Raw genomic sequence first — 17,860 nt, forward strand, 5'->3', positions numbered from 1 at the left:
TTTCATTATCTGTTCACACACCGGGTTTACCCTACCTGTGTGTAACCGTCGATAAATTGTTATTTGTCAAGGAATTTGCAATTATCTAACAAATTAAAAAAGGTGTTATTATGAACCAACTGTTCCATATTATAAAGTATTAGTATGCCCACTTCTCCCGCTACTAACTGACTGTAGTTCCGAAATAATATGTCTGTGATAGGATGTCCTGTGGATACAGTGTAGACTGCTACAAAACGCCACTCATCTTCCATTCATTACTTGCATAAAAATAAAGAGTTATCTTGCGCTTTTTCCTTTCTTAGGGGTAAGCAGACTTGTACCCTATACACTTACGTTGCAGCAGGTATGTGAGCTTATTGCCATTTATTGATAATTCCTAGACTCTAGGCTTGTTCTGAGTATAAAAACACAATGGCAATTTGCTTGACCTAAAGATCAAGCCAAATCTCAGCGGAGTACCTAGTGGCAACGGGTACACGTAGATACCTACCCAATAAAATCACGCGCCCTATCTTGTAAAATAAAACGCAAATATAGATTAGTTTAGGTTAGGTTAATCCGGTATATCTATCTACCAAAATATTTTTTTTATCCACTTTTCCTTCCCTCTGATTGTACTTATGGCCTACCCATCTCCATTTTAGCTTTTAGATTGTTAACATAATATCTTTCGTTCCTATATGAGTCTTTGTAGTTTAAGTTATAATTCTATCAGTAATTTTTTTTTTACTTTAAAAAAAGTAAACCAGGGAGGCCAATCAGAATTTGGGCTAACGAAATAACAACTGTAGCAGGTGGAAGCTGAATAACAATAGTAAAGGACAGAGTAAAGTGTAAGGAGTTGGAGGTGGCCATTACCTTTAAGAGTCATACGGACAAAGCTGCGAGAGATAACTGACGCAAATATTTTTATTTTTATTTTTATCTTATCCAGCTAATAACTCTAACTATGGGCTTATTATTACTGTGTGAATTGTATGATTAAACACTTTTATTTATTTTTTTATCTAAAGAAAGACCAACAGTTTTAAAGATTAGTTTCTTTGAAAATAATAAAATAAATACGTTAGGTAGTGGACAACATTATAATTCGATACCATACGCATATTATTAGCTACTTTGTATGAATAGAAAAATGTATAAATCATACTATACTATTAATTGTCTACCCATGGAGATATAATAATAATAAAATTAAAAATTATTCTTGTTTACTTTACAATTTATAGTCCAAAGAGATGTAGTGTCGCCATCTGTTATAACGTTAGCAAAACTCGTATTCTACAGAAGCGTAAATAAAAAAATACATCTTACAAAAAATAATTATAAATTAAATGTGTAGGTGATTTTATAAAATATCTAACTATAGGTACTTTTGAAAATATTAATAACTGAATTATTCAATTATTCAACTGCCGTTTAAGTCTATGGCGTGGCGCAACCAATGATAAAAGAGGCGCAACCGTCGCCTGTCGGCTGTCAGTTGTTGTCAGAACCTTAATGTCAGTGTCAACTGTCATGTCAAAAATTTTCGTAAGGTTGTGCAGTTGCGCGTCTCGGCTCTCGTCCGTATCAAAATAACGTATAAATATTAGTGGTTGTTGAAAAATGTGCGAAGTTGTACGCGATGGCAGGTCTGAATGTTGCTGAGTGGTCGCCGGACCAGGTGGCGGAATGGATGTCGGGTGAGTTAGGCCGTGTTTGTATCGCAGTCGGTGAGTCAGGCAGGTCCCGCCGCGCGTCACACAAAAATCTGCGATATGGGGATATAATAGAGCTCTCTTTTGCCGTCGTCGCCTCGCTTGTATTTCTACGAATCTTGTGACTACTGGTTTATCTTATTCGTCTTAGTAACAGTCGGTTAATTTCTCTGTACTGGTGTTATATGACCATGTCAACGTGCAGTTTATGTTATGTTTTACCGCTAGAGGGTAAGACAGTTATTAATCTTCGGGTTCTCTTAAAACTAAGCTACTCAAAGATAGCCAAAACAGTTGTAAAACATGAAGTTTGTATGTAACACAGTAGCTTTTAAACACTTGAATAGATAAATCTCAATGAATACCAACCCTGGATTAAATTACTCCATTGATGGTTATTGGTCACCTACTAGATTAGGTATTAAGCCACCTAGGTTCTATGTGGGTAGACTTATTTGTTAATATTTTGTATAAGCAACTTTTGGGTATGGGTGAAGGTGTTTCCAACAATTTTGATGAAATTTTAAGATCAATACTATCATTCCACATCTCTCTTACAGGGGCCTATTTACTGTAGTATTCCAATACCTTGTAACATATTGTTCCAGAAACAAAGAGTGACAAATTTTATTATTAAATAATGCAAATGTTATTTATTACACATTGACACTGCGCAACAACAAGCAATTGAGTTTTCTAGCCAGTGCTTTTGATATTACAATGGTTCCACTATGCCAATTATGCCATTGAAGCTAGACTATTGCTGCATTAAAATAGATGTTATGTATAAACATCTGTCACATGTTTCAGATACAAGTTAGTTATAATATTGAAAATGTTCCAAGTGGCTGTCCAAAGTCTCCCAGAAAATATAAAAGGTGACAGAGTATGCAATATTTCACTAAGTTTTGTCACAATTGAGTATATCAGAAAATCTTTAGCCTTACTGTTATACATCTGAATATATGCCTGTTGGCTAAACATTAAAATATTAATTTTAGAAAGATGTTACCTGACATTGGAAATTCTTAGTTCACGGCTGATTCCAATACACTATCTCAACCGCTAACTATGTGTTACTGTTATAGTAAACCAATCAAAATTACTGATCCATCTGTTTTATTTAATCTGTCCATTTTTCCTATGGATTCAAAAATAATGATTAATGTTATTCATAGGAACGGATCATTAATCTGAATAGAGGAATCATCAAATAAATGTAAATATTTAATTTGTAGGTTTGGGCCCCAAGGTTGCACAGTATGTGCCAACCTTACGAGAGCGTGGGCTGGATGGAGCGAAGCTGTTGATGCTGAGGTGCGACGACCTGGAGTACCTGGGCATGCACATCATTGGCCACCAGGAGCTGTTGCTCGAGGCTGTTGAACATCTCAGGAACTTTGTGAGTACATTCCGGAATGTTATTGTATTTAGATAGTTTCACAAACAAGGACTTATTCATCTATCAGATATTTTGTGGTTTTATGTTCGACACTGTTAGACTAAAGATATTTAGTATAATATACTTTTTACACCTCTCCTTTGTTTGGGTAAATTGAGAATAGTACACAATTTGATGACATGTTAATTTAAATTATGTACATTTCATAGTTTACTACTTTTAGTTTATTTTGTCAGGGTATAGTATCAAGATGCTACCACTAAAAAAATAATGATTATTATATTATTAAAGAAGTACATATTAATACAGATGTGAAGTGTTTCCTTGTGGCTAAAATTCCTGTACACATCATTATTGTGTCATTTTTACTTTTTTCACTTTATCTTATCACTGGTTTACTATGATTATCTACTTTTGGGTGCAAAATTATACAGTGAAGTAGTAATATGTTTGAACTTCACTGCTTACTTAATAGGTGTACTTATATCTATAGTATTTATTTTGACTGCCTGCAAAAAGTAACAGTAATATATATATTTTTATTTACAATTAAAGTTTCTTAATTTTGGAGTATTATTACGCCCAATTTACATGCACACGGTTTGTGCATTGTTGTGATTATAAGATGACAAAAAACAAATACTTTTTCAATGTTCTTTGTTTGGCTCATGTGTAAGTGAGACTGCCGAATATTCTATTGGCGTTTGATTTCAGATTTCATATTTATGGTATTGCTACTGCGTATGCGCAGACGGCGCATGTCGTTATTAACTCGCGAAAAGTGTATCTGACACTAATACACAATTTTATAAAAACTGTGTGCAAAATCGCATAGACTTATGACTCATCATAATTTATAATTTAAACGACGCACCAAGGGGAGAATACGCTTTGTTGTTTAGTAGTATTAAAAGATTGTTTTATAAAAAAAGATTGAGACTTCTTAATCTTTGTACAATTTATCCACATGTACTCATACCTTAAATACAGTCAGTCTCAAACTGACATGAATGCGAGTGAGACCAAAATTAATAATTATATTACCTTTTTATTGCCCAAAATTTGTTAGGAAAAAAGGATAGGTACTTTGTAGTTTTAGGAAATACATTTAGGTTTTGTAAATATTGAGGTAGGGAATATAATTATGAATCAAAAGTAACATAAATTTATTCTTATCCGTGTTTCCATTTTAGACTGAATGTCAATGTTAAAATTTGGCAGTGAGTTGTAAAAACATTCATGCTACAGCTATATTTAGAAAACGTCAAAACAACTAAAGGGTCTTGTGTTTATTTGACGCAATGTTTGGAAACCGACTTTGTGTTGCCACCTTTTGCCATTAAGCATTTTAAACAACTAATGTGTTTCAATGTAATTCAAAGTATTAAAATATGTCTATTATTATTTTAGCTCAATTACCTTAGGAAAGAAAAGGACAGCACTAAATAGTGATTTAAGTTAGAACACTGATTACAGCTGTTGGTAAAGGAGTATTTATTATCATGATATTTGGATGCAAGAGGGCTCTAGTTATTTGCATAATATTCAAATACATATTTAAATTGATACTTTAGTGAACTTATAACTTTTTTTCACAGCAGAATAAAGAGATAGTAGCACTGGTGATGGCAAGCGCTAAAATTGCTTACAAACAGTAACAATGTCACCCAGAACTATGAGTATTTATTGTATGGTACTACGTTTTTATTTTTAGGAGACAGAATTCTGATTCCATGCCTATAATTCCTAGCCACATGCAAAGAATAGTGCTTGCCTATTTGGCGGAGAAATAGTCATATCAGTGGAACTATCTAACATTCTCGTGCAGGAAATACGTGCCACCTAAAACATTATAATATGTATTTATATCAGTAAAAGTAATGGGAGTATTTTTCGGGGACGTTGCTGCCTTATAAAACATTTTATTTGTATAACGTTAGTGGTTATATTTATTGAGAGTTTATCAGATATGTCGGCGTGTGTGTCGGCGCGCTAGACTCGTAGGTGCTAGATAACGTTTATATATAACCCATCTCGAGCGCGGTTATCGTGTCCGGTGGCTGCGCGCTGCGGCTGTTACCGACACGTCGACACCCGACTCTCGAGTGTGACTCACGCATATCGACGCGATATCTCTCAGCTTGGCGGTCTCACAATCGGAATTCTCTGTGACAATTGACGAACTATCAATCTCACGAGTATGTCTATTGTCTATGTAATGTACTAATAGTACACATCCGATGATCTCAGAAGATAGTTCTTTAAGGAATTCTTTAGACATGGGCATTAATGAGGAAACGTCAGTAGCTATTGGATAGTTTCCCAAAGTTTTGTCTAGAGTGTATTATTGGAGCATAACCGCAACCATATCTTATGTAACTGACTTGTGCTTAGAGTCGGCACTCCATGTTTATACTCTCGAGTTCTAATTCAACATGATAACTGTGACGTCATAATTTATTACATTATATTGTGGTCTGTGACATACGGGAATGAATGTCGTCACAAAATACCCTCACGGCTTGCCATAGAGGGTAGATATGGAACATTAATTTAATTAAGGTATACACTGCCACCATTGAGCATTATGAAATGTAACTAATTGCTTAAAAGCGACGTATTAGCACATGCCTTGTTATAGTTTTGACAAATAGCTTTCCATAAAAATGTATGTTTACGCAACCATATTTCTTTCGAACGCTATCGTTCAGTGTTAGTAGCAACCAATGTACTCTTGTACCATTGGTAGCAACCCGCAGTTATTGTGCAGATAATGCCTCGTGGGAACTTTTACACACTGCCCGCTCATGGACATTGCTTATTGGACATGAGTACTTGTGGGACATGTATGAAGTATATATTAAGGAGGTATTGTTTTAAATGTTTTGCGTTTACATCCAGTAAAGGAGACTCTCAAGTTTCTTGGCGTCATCAGCACAATAATATTTGTTAAGTCCTACTGTACTCAATATTAAGCCACATGTAGTTTGGTCACTCGGTGTGTAAAGACGAAATATAGATTTAATATTCATGCTTAGCATTTAACGTTATATTTGAACGATATCATAACCTATATAATTTATTAAGCAATCCGAGACGCCCTGCAGGTAATGCAGTACCGACTTTTTAGTTGAAAGTTGTCGGTTTGATCGTATCTATGTGGAGAAGGCAAGGGTTTACAAGGAGACTGAGCAGATTGAATCTCTCATGAGTTGTATAAATGAATGAGTTGTGTGGTGTGTGTTGCAGCAATACGAGTTGTCGCGCGAGTGCGTGCAGCAGCTGGCGGTGCGCGTGTCGGTGGTGGCCACGACGCTCGCGCGCACGCTGCGCCACGCGCCCGACGCGCGCCTCGAGACGCACACGCTCGCCGACGTCGCGCGCACCGTGCAGGCCGTCAAGCCGCTCGTCTGCTGGCTCGACAGGTAACTACCGCCACGGTGGACAAACGTCGGCGTGAAGTGTGAGTATGTTGACAAAGTCGTCGGTTGCAGATGGTCGGGCGGCGCGGGTGGCGGGCGCGGCGGCGCGCCGCTGGCGGAGCGCAAGGCGGCGCTGCTGAAGCTGTCGCTGGAGGCGGCGACGTGTGCGCAGCGCGACCGGTTCGCGGAGCAGCCCGCGCGCGCCGTGGCCGCCGCCGCCGCCGCAGCAGCCGCCGCCGCTGACTACATCATACAGGTACAAATTCATTTATATTGCACCCTAGTAATCTTAACTTCCATAAATCATAAATTGATGCACAAGCATAGGTGGTAAGCTCAGGCGTCGATGTGCGATATACATTTATTAAACTGGTAACGTAATGTCGACAGACTCACTGCATTGAGTAATTACGTCAATATTCCATTAGGTTTTTTAGAGCTCGCACTTGGACTACAATAAAATGCAGATTTTGGAAGTTGACTGGTGATGATAGGTTTAGGTGTCCAAAACTTCCACAGTGATTGTAACATGTCGTGTGCAGGAGGTGTCGTCCCCGGCGGCGCTGCAGCCGGCGGCGCTGGAGGCGGTGTCGCTGCGGCAGCGCGGGCGTGCGCTGGGCTTCTCGCTGGAGCCGTCGTGCTGCGGCCCGCACCAGCTCGCCGACATCCGCTTCGGCTCGCCGGCGCACGCCTCCGGCGCCGTGCACCCTGGCGACGAGATCGTGCAGGTACTCGTGGGTCGCTCAGGGTATTTACGCAAAAATATAATTAAATATTTATGTCGATTTTTTTGGAATTGGAGAAGAAAATATCAAATGGTTTTTTAATTTAAAATCCTAAAATGTTGTAGGTGGGCGGCCAGTGCGTGGTGGGGTGGAGCTCGGAGGCGGTGGTGCGCGCGTGCCAGGCGGCGGGCGCGGCGGGCGCGGGGGGCGCGGCGGGCGCGGGCGGCGGCGAGCTGGCGCTGCGGCTGCGGCGCAGGGCGCGCGCCCGCCGCCCGCGCTCGCCTCGCCGCCGCTGCACGCGCGCCTGGCGCGACACTCGCGCATGCACCGCGCGCACTACGAGCCGCACCGGCCCAGGGACGAGCTGCGCATCGACAGGTCCGCGCTGCACATTATACCTCCTCTATCACGTCCAATCGCAACTTTAATCAGTTAAAAACACAGTAATATAATTGACCAAGTTTAGCCGTCGTATGCTATGAGTCGTGTGGTTTGACGGCAGCGTGTACAGCAGCGACAGTCCCAGCGCATGCGCGACGCCGGCGGCGGAGGCGAGTGGTGCGGCGCGCGAGTCGGCCGCGTCGTCGTCGGACGAGAGCGAGCCGCTGTCGCCGCCCGCCTCGCCCACTCACCCACTGCTCGACCCCGCCAGGTCACTACAAACTACTCGCTATTACCTATAGTAACAGTTCACAGTGCATTATTAAGTAATTGGAAATATTCGCAGTGGCCATGATGCATGAATGTCATGATAAAGTCTTGTCATTGATAAACCTACTATCGTCGAATGATTTAGATAGCTCGTAACGAAGGTGTAAATATTGTGCGTGTGCACGTGCCCTTCATGTGTGTGCGTGTGTGTGGCGCAGGTCGCGCGGGTTGCCGTGCGCGGCGGCATGTCGGCGGCACAGCGTGAGCGGCGGCAGTCCCGTCGCCACGCGGCCCGCACACGACATTGAACAGGTATGTGTGTTATTATCATGCCTACCTATAGTGCGACTAACCTACAAATAAACGGTTTTTTACCACATGATTTGATACTTACTACACAATATGATATTTTAGATTTAAGTGTAAGTGTGTGTGTGTGCAGTTCTGGCAGGAGCTGAAGCAGGCGCGATGGGGAGCGGCGGGCAGCGCCGGCGCGAGCCCCGCGCCCGACGACCTCGCGCTCTACGCACGGGACAAGGTACTCACTGGCATCACCCGATTCCCTCGCGCATACTAAACTTATATGAATTAATATATACATACTCAGGTGCTTTACATTGGTATCGTTTCTGTGGTGTGTGCAGGCGGCGTCGTGCAGCACGGGCCTGCAGCTGTCGGCGCGGCCGCGCACGTGCCCGCCGCCCGCCGCGCCGCCCGCGCCCCCGCGCCGCCCGCGCCGCCCGCGCGCCTGGAGGACGAGCGCGCGCGCGCCAAGCTCGACAAGAGCCACTCCACGCCCGCGTACGAGTTCAGCGCCGGCGCCGCGCCCGGCGCGCCCGGCCCGCGCGGCGACACCATCCCCGAGGCGCCCGCCACGCCCGCCGACAGCCCCACCATACTGGTGCACTCCGCGGAGAAGGCGGACCAGATTCTTGACTTCAAAAAGTCCAGCTCGCAGATTGGTGAAGCGATCCTGCAGCAACACCATCGACGTCCGACCGACGACAAATCTGACACACAAGAAGGTCTGACGTCGGAGAAGATCGACGCTGTCGAGCGGGGATTGGCTCGCAAGAGATCGGACGTTTCGGAGTCTGGTTTCACATTCAAAAAGCCGGAATCGCCTGATCCTTCTAACAAATGGGAAAATGATGACTTGGCGCTCGACGTGGAAGGCACGGGTGAGAGGGACGAGTCGACCACAGAAAAGATCTTGGAGACGATAAACATAGCGATGATGGAGCACCGGCGCCGATCAATCCTGGATGGTAGGGGAATAGAGAATGCCAGAGTTACTAGGCTGAATATAGGTGACAACGGGAAATTGGAAGACGGCCCTGAAGAACTTAGGACTAATATTGGCCGGTGAGTATGTTACGTAGTCCGCGCGCGCGCTCCGACGAATTTTGCGGATTGTCAACATAGCTTTCAGTTAATATTATATCATTAATCGGTGTATAGTCATTAGCGAAAATACGCTATATTTTAACATGATTTCAATATAACATAAAATATTTTACAATATTTTGACGCAATATATTAATTTATGTAGGTACATTTGGTATTTTCATCGGGTCACCAACAGCTATGCTAGTAGAGCCGAGTTATGGTTTTGGTTTAAATGAATGTGTCGTGTGCAGGCCTGTCCCGCCGCGCAGTGCGGCCGCGCGCCCGACGCGCTCCGACGCGCCCGAGCCGCCGCCGCGCCCGCCCGGCACGCTGCGAGCCCCGCCCCCGCGCCCGCCCCCGCGCCTGCGCCTGCCCCCGCGCCCGCCCGCTCGCGCGACGTGCGCGCGCTGGGCGTGCTGCGCGCGGTGCCGCGGGAGCCGCGCGAGCCCGAGCCCACCTCGCCGCTGAAGCCGCTCAAAAACCTCGACGCGGGACAGGTGAGCAGGACAATGATTATTTATGTAGCTAATTTAATGAAAGCGAATTCAATTTTTTTTGTTATATCGATTATCCATATTATAAATAATTTAATTTAAATATTTTGTCTTTAAAGACCTCTTAACAAAGATAAAATAAAAACATAGACAATGTTAATACTCAAACCATCTCAGATATGAGAAAAATAAACACATTGCATTAATCAGATCTCAGTGCCTCTTCGTCACATAACGAAGCACGACATTCGCGTGATCCCGAGCGAGCGGCACGAGCTGCCCGCCATCAACAGCGAGGCGGAGTCGGCGCCGCCCGCCGCCGCGCCCGCCACCCGCCGCGCGCCCGACATAGTGATGGGCGCGCATGCGACCGGGGACTCTTCACCGGCGCGTGGACTGGCACTCTCCCCCACCAGCGCCGTGAGAGGCATCTTCCCTAATTCCAAGTCTAGAAGTCTAAAGAAGAAAAGCTCCATTTTGGCGAGTAAGTGATCGTTTAATTGTAATTATGGTTAGTGAGATCTGGTCTCATACTGACGCATGTGGTCGCTGGGTGTGTGCAGAGCGGCGCAGCGTGCCTGCGCGTGCGCTGGCGGCGCGCGGCGCGGCGGGCGGCGTGTGGCAGCGCGTGCGCGCGCGGCACGCCATGCAGCCGCGCTGGGCGCGCCGACACCTGCTGCTCACGCATAACCTGCTCTACGCGTATCGCACGCCGCAGGTGACACACACACATGTACACTTTGTCAAACGTGTTCCCGTGAGTTATTACCTTCTAAAGCATGTTGTCCTGGTATTGTTGCAGTGTTCAAAGGCGGACTGTATGATCTACTTGGAGGGGTTCACGGTGTGCGCGGCGGGCGAGGTGAAATCTCGCGCGCATGCGTTCAAGGTGTACCACACGGGCACCGCGTTCTACTTCGCGTGCGACTCGCGCGACGCCATGCTCGCGTGGATACAGCTCATACACCGCGCCACGCTGCTGCCCTCGCTCGCCACGCATGTTAGTACTAGAACATATTTTATAATCGAGCCATTATTATTTAATTCAGAACAAAATCACAACTTTTTAGTGTGGCAGTAGTATTAGTATTATAATTTTGTATGGCTGGTATATAATGGAATTTATACAAAAAAATTATATTCACAGATGGACGTATCAAAACAATTTTCCGAAACAGATTACTCCGAAACCGAATCCGATAATGAGAGTCCCGAGAAAAGAAGTGAGAAAGAGAAAGAAAAGGAAAAGGAGAAAGAGAAGGATAAAGAGAAAGATAAAGATAAGTCGAAGTTCGGCTCGCTGAAGAAGCTGACGCACCGCATGCAACGTAGCGAGTCGCAGGAGAACGTGAGTCACGCTTCCACCAGCCTCGACAGGAAGTACCTGCGCTTCTTCTCCAGAAACAAGAGCAAGGACGACTCCAAAACCAAGGTCCGTATGCTCATTAAAAGTAGTGGATCCACATCTTTCCATTGCTATTGTATAGAGACATACTGCATAATGACACTGCGTACATGTGTACTGTAGAGCAAGTCGAGCGCGTCGTCTCCGGGCGCGCGCAGTGCGGCGGCGGTGGTGCTCGGCGCGGGCGGCGGCGTGTCGCCCGACGTGCTGCGCGCCTCCAACCCCAACCTCAGCGACGAGCGCCGCGCGCACGCCGCGCTCCCCGCGCACTCTGCGCACGCGCCGCTCCACGCCGCGCCCGCGCCCGCACGGCACGCACACAAGGTACATGCATTACATTAGCGACGCCATTTCCATAAACATTATTGCTGTATATTTCCTACAAACATCATGTGTTTGAAATTTTTAATAATATAAATTTTATGTCGTCAGGCCGAGAACCTGATGGGTTTGGTGACGCTGGAGCAGTTCATGCTGAAGAAACAGGAGGAGGAGCGGCGGCAGATGTACAGCGAGCGCGTGCTGCTCGGCGTCGAGAGGCGACTCGCCGCCGCGCTCGACGCTGTCGGTCAGTACGCACACACACTCGCACACGCGCGCTTGCGTACAGACATATATACGCACTCTCGATTATTTTTATAAATCAACGTACCTAATCATATCCGTGTCTTGTTTTAGTAAAGACAACGAATCTTCTGAAAGTGATATTTTTATTGCTAAGGTGAAAATACTAAAATGTAACGGAGCAAAGCTGTGATAACAAGTCTGAGATACAACAATATTAGCTAATCACAACGGCCCTATAGTTACGCATTGCGAAGACTTCCACACCATCGGCACTGAGAAACAGACTTGCTACCACAGCTTTGCTCCGTCCTTAGATAAAAAACGTCTATGAATAAGGGTAAAGTAAGACATTTTATGATGTTCTAGTGGCGGACGTGATTTATGGCGAGGTGGGAGGCAGAGGCGGCGTCGGCGGAGGAGGAGCCGGTGGAGGGGCTCGCGGTGCTGGGGACGGGTGAGCAATGTCGTTTATTATGAGACCGTGCGCTGTAATGGATAGAAACAAGAGTATTAAACAAACACACCGGCTTGTGTTTAGGTACGAACGCATTGAGGTGGGTCCGCGCGAGGCGGACGCGGACGTGGACCCGTCGCGGCTCGGCTACGAGACCATCGGAGGCGACGAGTCCCCCCCGCGCGCCGCCTCCCCCGCGCCCGCGCCCGCCCCGCCGCCGCCGCGCCCCGCGCCGCCCCGCGCGCGCCCCGCGCCGCCGCCGCTCGCGCCCGACCGCTGGCGGGACTCACTGCGCAGGAACGACAAGGTATTAATAAACTTCTACCATCACTACCTACCATTAACAAAATAAATTACAATTTTATGTTGAATGTTATTAATTACTGTCGATACTAGTAAGATGTGTTGTTGCAGGTGCACAACGCGCAGGAGTCGCGCGACACACTCGCCGCACACGCGGCGCACGCGTCGCACACTACACAAGCTGCGAATGCACCACGCGACAGGTATATATTTGCACACTGTTATTTTAGATACTACTCATAGCATACAGTGCTTATATGCTTTTTTTCTGATTTGGCTGCCGATCCCTAAGACGTTCGATAAACTAAGTATACCTCTATATTATTATATTGATTTAAACCAAAAATCTTATTATATCGGCAGTATTATTTATTCTCTTTAAATTTATACGGCCATCAACTATATTAATTCATAATATGTTTACATCGTGTTGCAGTGGCCGCGGTGTGGGCGAGCCGGCGCCGGGTGGCGTGTCACGGCTGCGACTCGTATTTGCGCATGAACAGGTATATTTAAACCTACATTATTCGGTGTCTTTGTCTGTTACTTGTTACTAAGTAGATTATCCCGTATGTGGATTTATGAATGATTTGACCCGTGAGCAGGTGTCAGTACATTATAAATAGAGATATTTTTACATTGTCTTACTGCAGAGCACAGTCTGTTCAAGTGTACTGTTGAGTTGAACTCTCCGTTATGGCTAGTGGTGTGTGTGTGTGTGCAGGCGGGGGCTCGCGCGGCGCCGTACCCGCACCTGCAGTGCCCGCCCACGTTCCAGCCCGAGACGTACTCGCTGGCGCGCCCGCCCGCGCGCCCGCACCCGCGCCCGCACCCGCACCCACACTAGCCGCGCAGCACACGACACTCGACAACCACACTATGGAAACTAACGTACACCGGCGTTCAAAATACTCTTATCGATCCATTACAAATGGACCAACCAGAACGAAGTTTTTTAACAAGCTCACAAATAACATTTTTTGTTTGGTTCATTCTCAAAAAAAGATCGAAGATTAAAATGGAGATCGTTTATGAAAACGGCTGATAATGAAACATGTATTCAATTTCATATAATAAAGATGTTTCCTTTGTAAAAATTCTAGGTTTTACAGTACTGAAGTGATTAGTTCAAAAAGGTTTTGACCTACGCCTAGACATCTTGAGAATACATATTGGCTAACAAGCTTTCATATGTCGATACTACGACAAAATGTAGATAAATTTATCTAAAGTGAATATAAATTCTTGAAAAATAAATATTGCCTTATATAGGTTGCAATTCCAAACTTTGACTAATGTAAAAAAAAAGTTAAAAATACTTTTAACAAAGTTACATAAAGTAAATGTAGATTCGTCGAACACATTTTAAACTCTCAATCGAGTTTTCTTAAATTGGATGGCATTCTATATTATTAATTGGTATGTTCGCACGTCATTTTGCATTCTTTCGTTTCGAATTTTGGGAACCGTCCCCCTGGTATTAAATATATTGTTGCGAAGTAAAAGTTTTTAATATCAATAGCCCGTTTATTAGTAATAATATATTAATTGCATTTGACATTTCATGTAATCTCTATTCTGATGTGGCAAAGAACTAATAAATGAGTAATTAGTAGTAAAATTCCTGGTACTAATTTTTTAATATTTGTAGCGAAAATTACTCTTAATACATTTATATGTTCACCGGTCAATATTTTATTATAGAACAAATATGTTATACCGTTAATACGAGCTAAGATTTATATTTTATGTGGTGCATACATATTTTTTTTTGGGTTTTCGACAATTGTTTAATGTTGGCGGAGTACGGACAGACAGACAAATTAAAATCGGGAACTCATATTTATAAAATGAATTAGACTAGCAAACAAGATGTATGGCTTCAATTCGTTTTTTAATGTAATGCCATGTCAGGTTTAATTCCAGTGTTAAACTTCAACCAAAATATTACAGAGGCTCAAACTGCTTGACAACGATTAATTATATTCTGCTTTCATTATAAATGAACAATACGTTCCATATTGACTAGTCACATTTAAGACTAACATAATTAGTACGATTAGTCGTCAAAGAAACGACTAGTTGGTAACTAATGTGATTAACACATATGGTACTAGCCAATGCGTCTAGGAGTTAATTAATACGATTAATATTTCCGACTAGATTACTAACGCGATTAGTCGCTATAACGCGACTAACTGATGCGATTAGTCGGCAACTTATGCGACTAGTCTGACTAGCGACTAGTGCGAGTAGTGGCCGCTAACTAACGCCCAGTATTACGTACAATAACGTAGGTTGTAAATGTTATTGTTGAATACTTACGAATATGATTTAATTTGTGGTTATATTTTAAGAGATGCAGCGATGACGTTGCAGTTTCCTAATTGAGTATATTATATGTTACCTCCCAGCGCTGGACAAAGGCTTACACTTATAAATAAGCTCTAAACCAGCAATGATATAGCTGGCCAATGCACGTTGATCTGACGTCAGAGCAACAAACGAATGCTGTGTGGGACATAAGCTTGGTCTTCGATGATTTTGGGAGGACTTCCATTTTAGGTACTAATAATTATAATTGTTTCTTAATATAATGTCGCGCTCATCGCTGCAGCTGTACATTTATGGTATATTTTATAAAAATATATTTTTTCTTATACATATGTTTTAACTCTGTACGTTAAAGCGAAACTATCGACTCTGTAATGAAATTATATATTTTTTATTTTTTTACTACGATTGTGTATATTGTATTGCGCTCAGTGATTTTATTATATTTTTAAATATTAGTATATAAGAAGAATGTATGAGAGACTGAATTATTGTATTTTGTGGTCCGTGTTTCTTGAAGGGACGAGGTTTTATTAATAATAATATCCGAGGATTTCTTTTTCTTACTATTCAGTGCTTTTTATATTTTACTATCATATAACGTCCCATTCTGGTAAAGTTAATACAATAGAGTACTCCCTGTTCGCTGAGAATTGGGGAAATAAAATGGAATAGGGAACCGGCCTGTGTTTGATTTTGTACATTATTCTATATATAGTGGTTAATAATACGAAAAAGAAACCCTCCCGCGAAAACTGCATTAAAATTGGTTAAAAAATGAGCCAGTAATTCATATTTCAAATATTACTATGTGCCGAAGTGGGCGCGAAGTGGGGATATCGCTTCATCCCTTTCTTTCGCACACATCGTAATGCCCGATGACGTCACACGTGGGTATTGCACCTCTTTTCTGTTTCTTGTTACTTACCCCTTCTACCGAAATTAAAAGACTTATAACTTGTTGATTTTTTACCGGATTTAAATAATTCTTTCTGTGTTCTAATTTATATAACGTAAATATTTGATAATAATAAAGAACAAAAATGAGCCCGGTCCCCTATTGGCCGATTACTATGATCGAATATTTGATGTTTAATGATTTACCCACCCCATTGGCACTGTTGCAATGTTCTTTATATTAATATTATATCACCCTGTACATGTTGACTGCTATTTTGTGTGCCGAAAATAGGTCTATAAACTTAACTGACGCAGCTAATACCCATGAGCACAACATGCTATTTGACTCATCTGGCCTGGAATTAGTCACTGTATGTCGCGTTTGTCAAGTTTAGGTGATGTAGATGGGTCAGAGACTGCCTTCAGGCCGGTTATGGTAAATTTCATGTCTTTTAATTGTGGTCAAATTATTTTATTTAAAAGTTATTTTTTTTTATTTGCATTTATTTAAACATGAAGGGTAAACATTTAAAATCATGAAACCCGCCATCATTCAGCTCAATAACGAGGGCCTACATAATCTTTGCGACGTTCAAGATGTACATCGTCTCAGCGTTAGATAAACGGACTATACCTACTTAAAATCAAATTTTTATATATAAATGATACAAAAACTATTTACTTAACGTTCTACTTATGGTTATGTATAAGAGTGTTATATTGTGGCTGTGTTGGCCTAACGCGGACCCTTCCATACTTTACTATGTTATGGTAGAATAATGTCCATGTATGAATATATGCTCAGAGAATTATCGCTTTATTTTAATGTAGGATATATTGTGCGTTCAAAAACAACTAAATTATTAATACTGTGTTGCTATCACGTTTTATATAATTTTATTGTTAATTTACTCCTGTGAAGTGACACGTGCAAGGAGATAGTGTGTGTACATGTTTGTACAATACATATTCTATATAGCTTAATGTCGCTCAATATAAGGCATCATTCATAAATTACGTCATACGTTAATGGTGGCGGGCAGGGGGGGGGGGGGTAACAAAGGGTGACATATGACAAGAAAACGTCATGAAATACGAGTGACGTCATTTATGGATGCCCCTTAATAAACGACAACACTTAATCAGTGTTCCTATCTCCGAGACGGATTCCCGCATACTAGAACTCTACGAAATTTAAGTAGTTATATCGTGACATTTGTACTCGCCACTTTGCGATGTAAATTCACCTTTAGCCAAAGTTGGTCTTCCGTTATTTCTTCCATTGAATAACCACAGTGAATACTTTAACGAAATGTGAATTACCATTTACATAATGTATCTATATAGGTGTCCTAAATGTATAAAAATACTATTAAAATAAAAGTTCAGATTGATATTATTTACTATAGATTTGTGACGCTGAAGTAATCGATGTAACATTTGTTCAAGTACAGTTAATGTCATAAAGATTCATACAGTTTGCCGTCGAGTGTGGGACCAATACATGTCGGTTTTGAACCTGTTTCACGACTTTTGAGTGGATACTAAGGATCAAATATAAAATGTCCAAATATAAGTCACTATCCTACTTCCCAATTAAATGGTAATTAAATGAGTACTACCTACACTAACTGACTCATCACGTTCGCTCACTGTAAAAAGAGCGTGTAAGAGAGTAAAAAAGTTACTCACTCGAGTAACATGTTGGTACGATGTGACTAAAACTTGTATTACGCCTTCTCGTACAGTCGCCCTGTAGGTGCCTTCGACGGCAAACTATATGAATGTTATTGCTAATACTTATAGAATAATTGTGTGTTGAATGGTAAATGGTCCCTAAGAGAAGTCATCGCCGTGCGACGCGATGGTACCTTCAGTTCCGATGTACGAGTGTGTATACGCGCGTCGACACGCGCCTGTTTATCTATATAATACATTTTATACAAAACGAGTATCGTTTGTTTCATTTCCTAGTATTGTTTTTCTTTAGAAATATGATTATATTATGCCTTTATTTGAGAAGTTTATAAACGGACTTCTGTAATACATGTCATGGTGTCCTATTATGGTATTCAATTAAAAACTGTCCATAATAAATATATTGGTAATCA

General features: G+C 42.6%; 2 protein-coding genes across 3 annotated transcripts; both read left to right on the top strand.

Annotated features, from left to right (window-relative positions):
- Positions 1 to 1,499: 1,499 nt before the first annotated feature.
- Positions 1,500 to 8,441, top strand: LOC115446856 (connector enhancer of kinase suppressor of ras 3). Of its 2 annotated transcripts, none has more exons than XM_030173664.2 (9): positions 1,500 to 1,688; positions 2,942 to 3,105; positions 6,355 to 6,530; positions 6,600 to 6,783; positions 7,070 to 7,255; positions 7,378 to 7,630; positions 7,755 to 7,904; positions 8,122 to 8,215; positions 8,346 to 8,441. In XM_030173664.2, the coding sequence occupies exons 1-8, from the start codon at positions 1,631 to 1,633 to the stop codon at positions 8,166 to 8,168; spliced, it is 1,218 nt and encodes a 405-aa protein (XP_030029524.2). In that variant the 5' UTR covers positions 1,500 to 1,630; the 3' UTR covers positions 8,169 to 8,215; positions 8,346 to 8,441. The 2 variants fall into 2 exon arrangements, with proteins under 2 accessions (XP_030029524.2, XP_037299152.1); XM_037443255.1 differs by lacking the exon at positions 1,500 to 1,688 and adding an exon at positions 2,292 to 2,581.
- Positions 8,218 to 17,701, top strand: LOC115446857. The gene is made up of 15 exons (XM_037443177.1): positions 8,218 to 8,223; positions 8,346 to 8,441; positions 8,658 to 9,194; positions 9,544 to 9,789; positions 9,997 to 10,270; positions 10,350 to 10,504; positions 10,589 to 10,786; positions 10,934 to 11,218; positions 11,315 to 11,515; positions 11,624 to 11,759; positions 12,125 to 12,212; positions 12,297 to 12,519; positions 12,627 to 12,718; positions 12,952 to 13,021; positions 13,240 to 17,701. The coding sequence occupies exons 1-15, from the start codon at positions 8,218 to 8,220 to the stop codon at positions 13,360 to 13,362; spliced, it is 2,730 nt and encodes a 909-aa protein (XP_037299074.1). The 3' UTR covers positions 13,363 to 17,701.
- Positions 17,702 to 17,860: the final 159 nt, after the last annotated feature.

The sequence above is a fragment of the Manduca sexta genome, chromosome 26 (assembly GCF_014839805.1).
Source record: "Manduca sexta isolate Smith_Timp_Sample1 chromosome 26, JHU_Msex_v1.0, whole genome shotgun sequence".
Lineage (NCBI taxonomy): Eukaryota > Metazoa > Arthropoda > Insecta > Lepidoptera > Sphingidae > Manduca > Manduca sexta.

What these genes read in the sequence shown, in the direction of transcription:
- LOC115446856 (XM_030173664.2), top strand. Translation starts at nt 1,631, where the DNA reads ATGGCAGGTCTGAATGTTGCTGAGTGGTCGCCGGACCAGGTGGCGGAA. An exon ending in GGTGGCGGAATGGATGTCGG is followed by an intron (nt 1,689 to 2,941) that starts GTGAGTTAGGCC and finishes TTTAATTTGTAG; the next exon opens with GTTTGGGCCCCAAGGTTGCA. An exon ending in CTCGTCTGCTGGCTCGACAG is followed by an intron (nt 6,531 to 6,599) that starts GTAACTACCGCC and finishes CGTCGGTTGCAG; the next exon opens with ATGGTCGGGCGGCGCGGGTG.
- LOC115446857 (XM_037443177.1), top strand. An exon ending in GCGAATGCACCACGCGACAG is followed by an intron (nt 12,719 to 12,951) that starts GTATATATTTGC and finishes ATCGTGTTGCAG; the next exon opens with TGGCCGCGGTGTGGGCGAGC. An exon ending in TCGTATTTGCGCATGAACAG is followed by an intron (nt 13,022 to 13,239) that starts GTATATTTAAAC and finishes GTGTGTGTGCAG; the next exon opens with GCGGGGGCTCGCGCGGCGCC.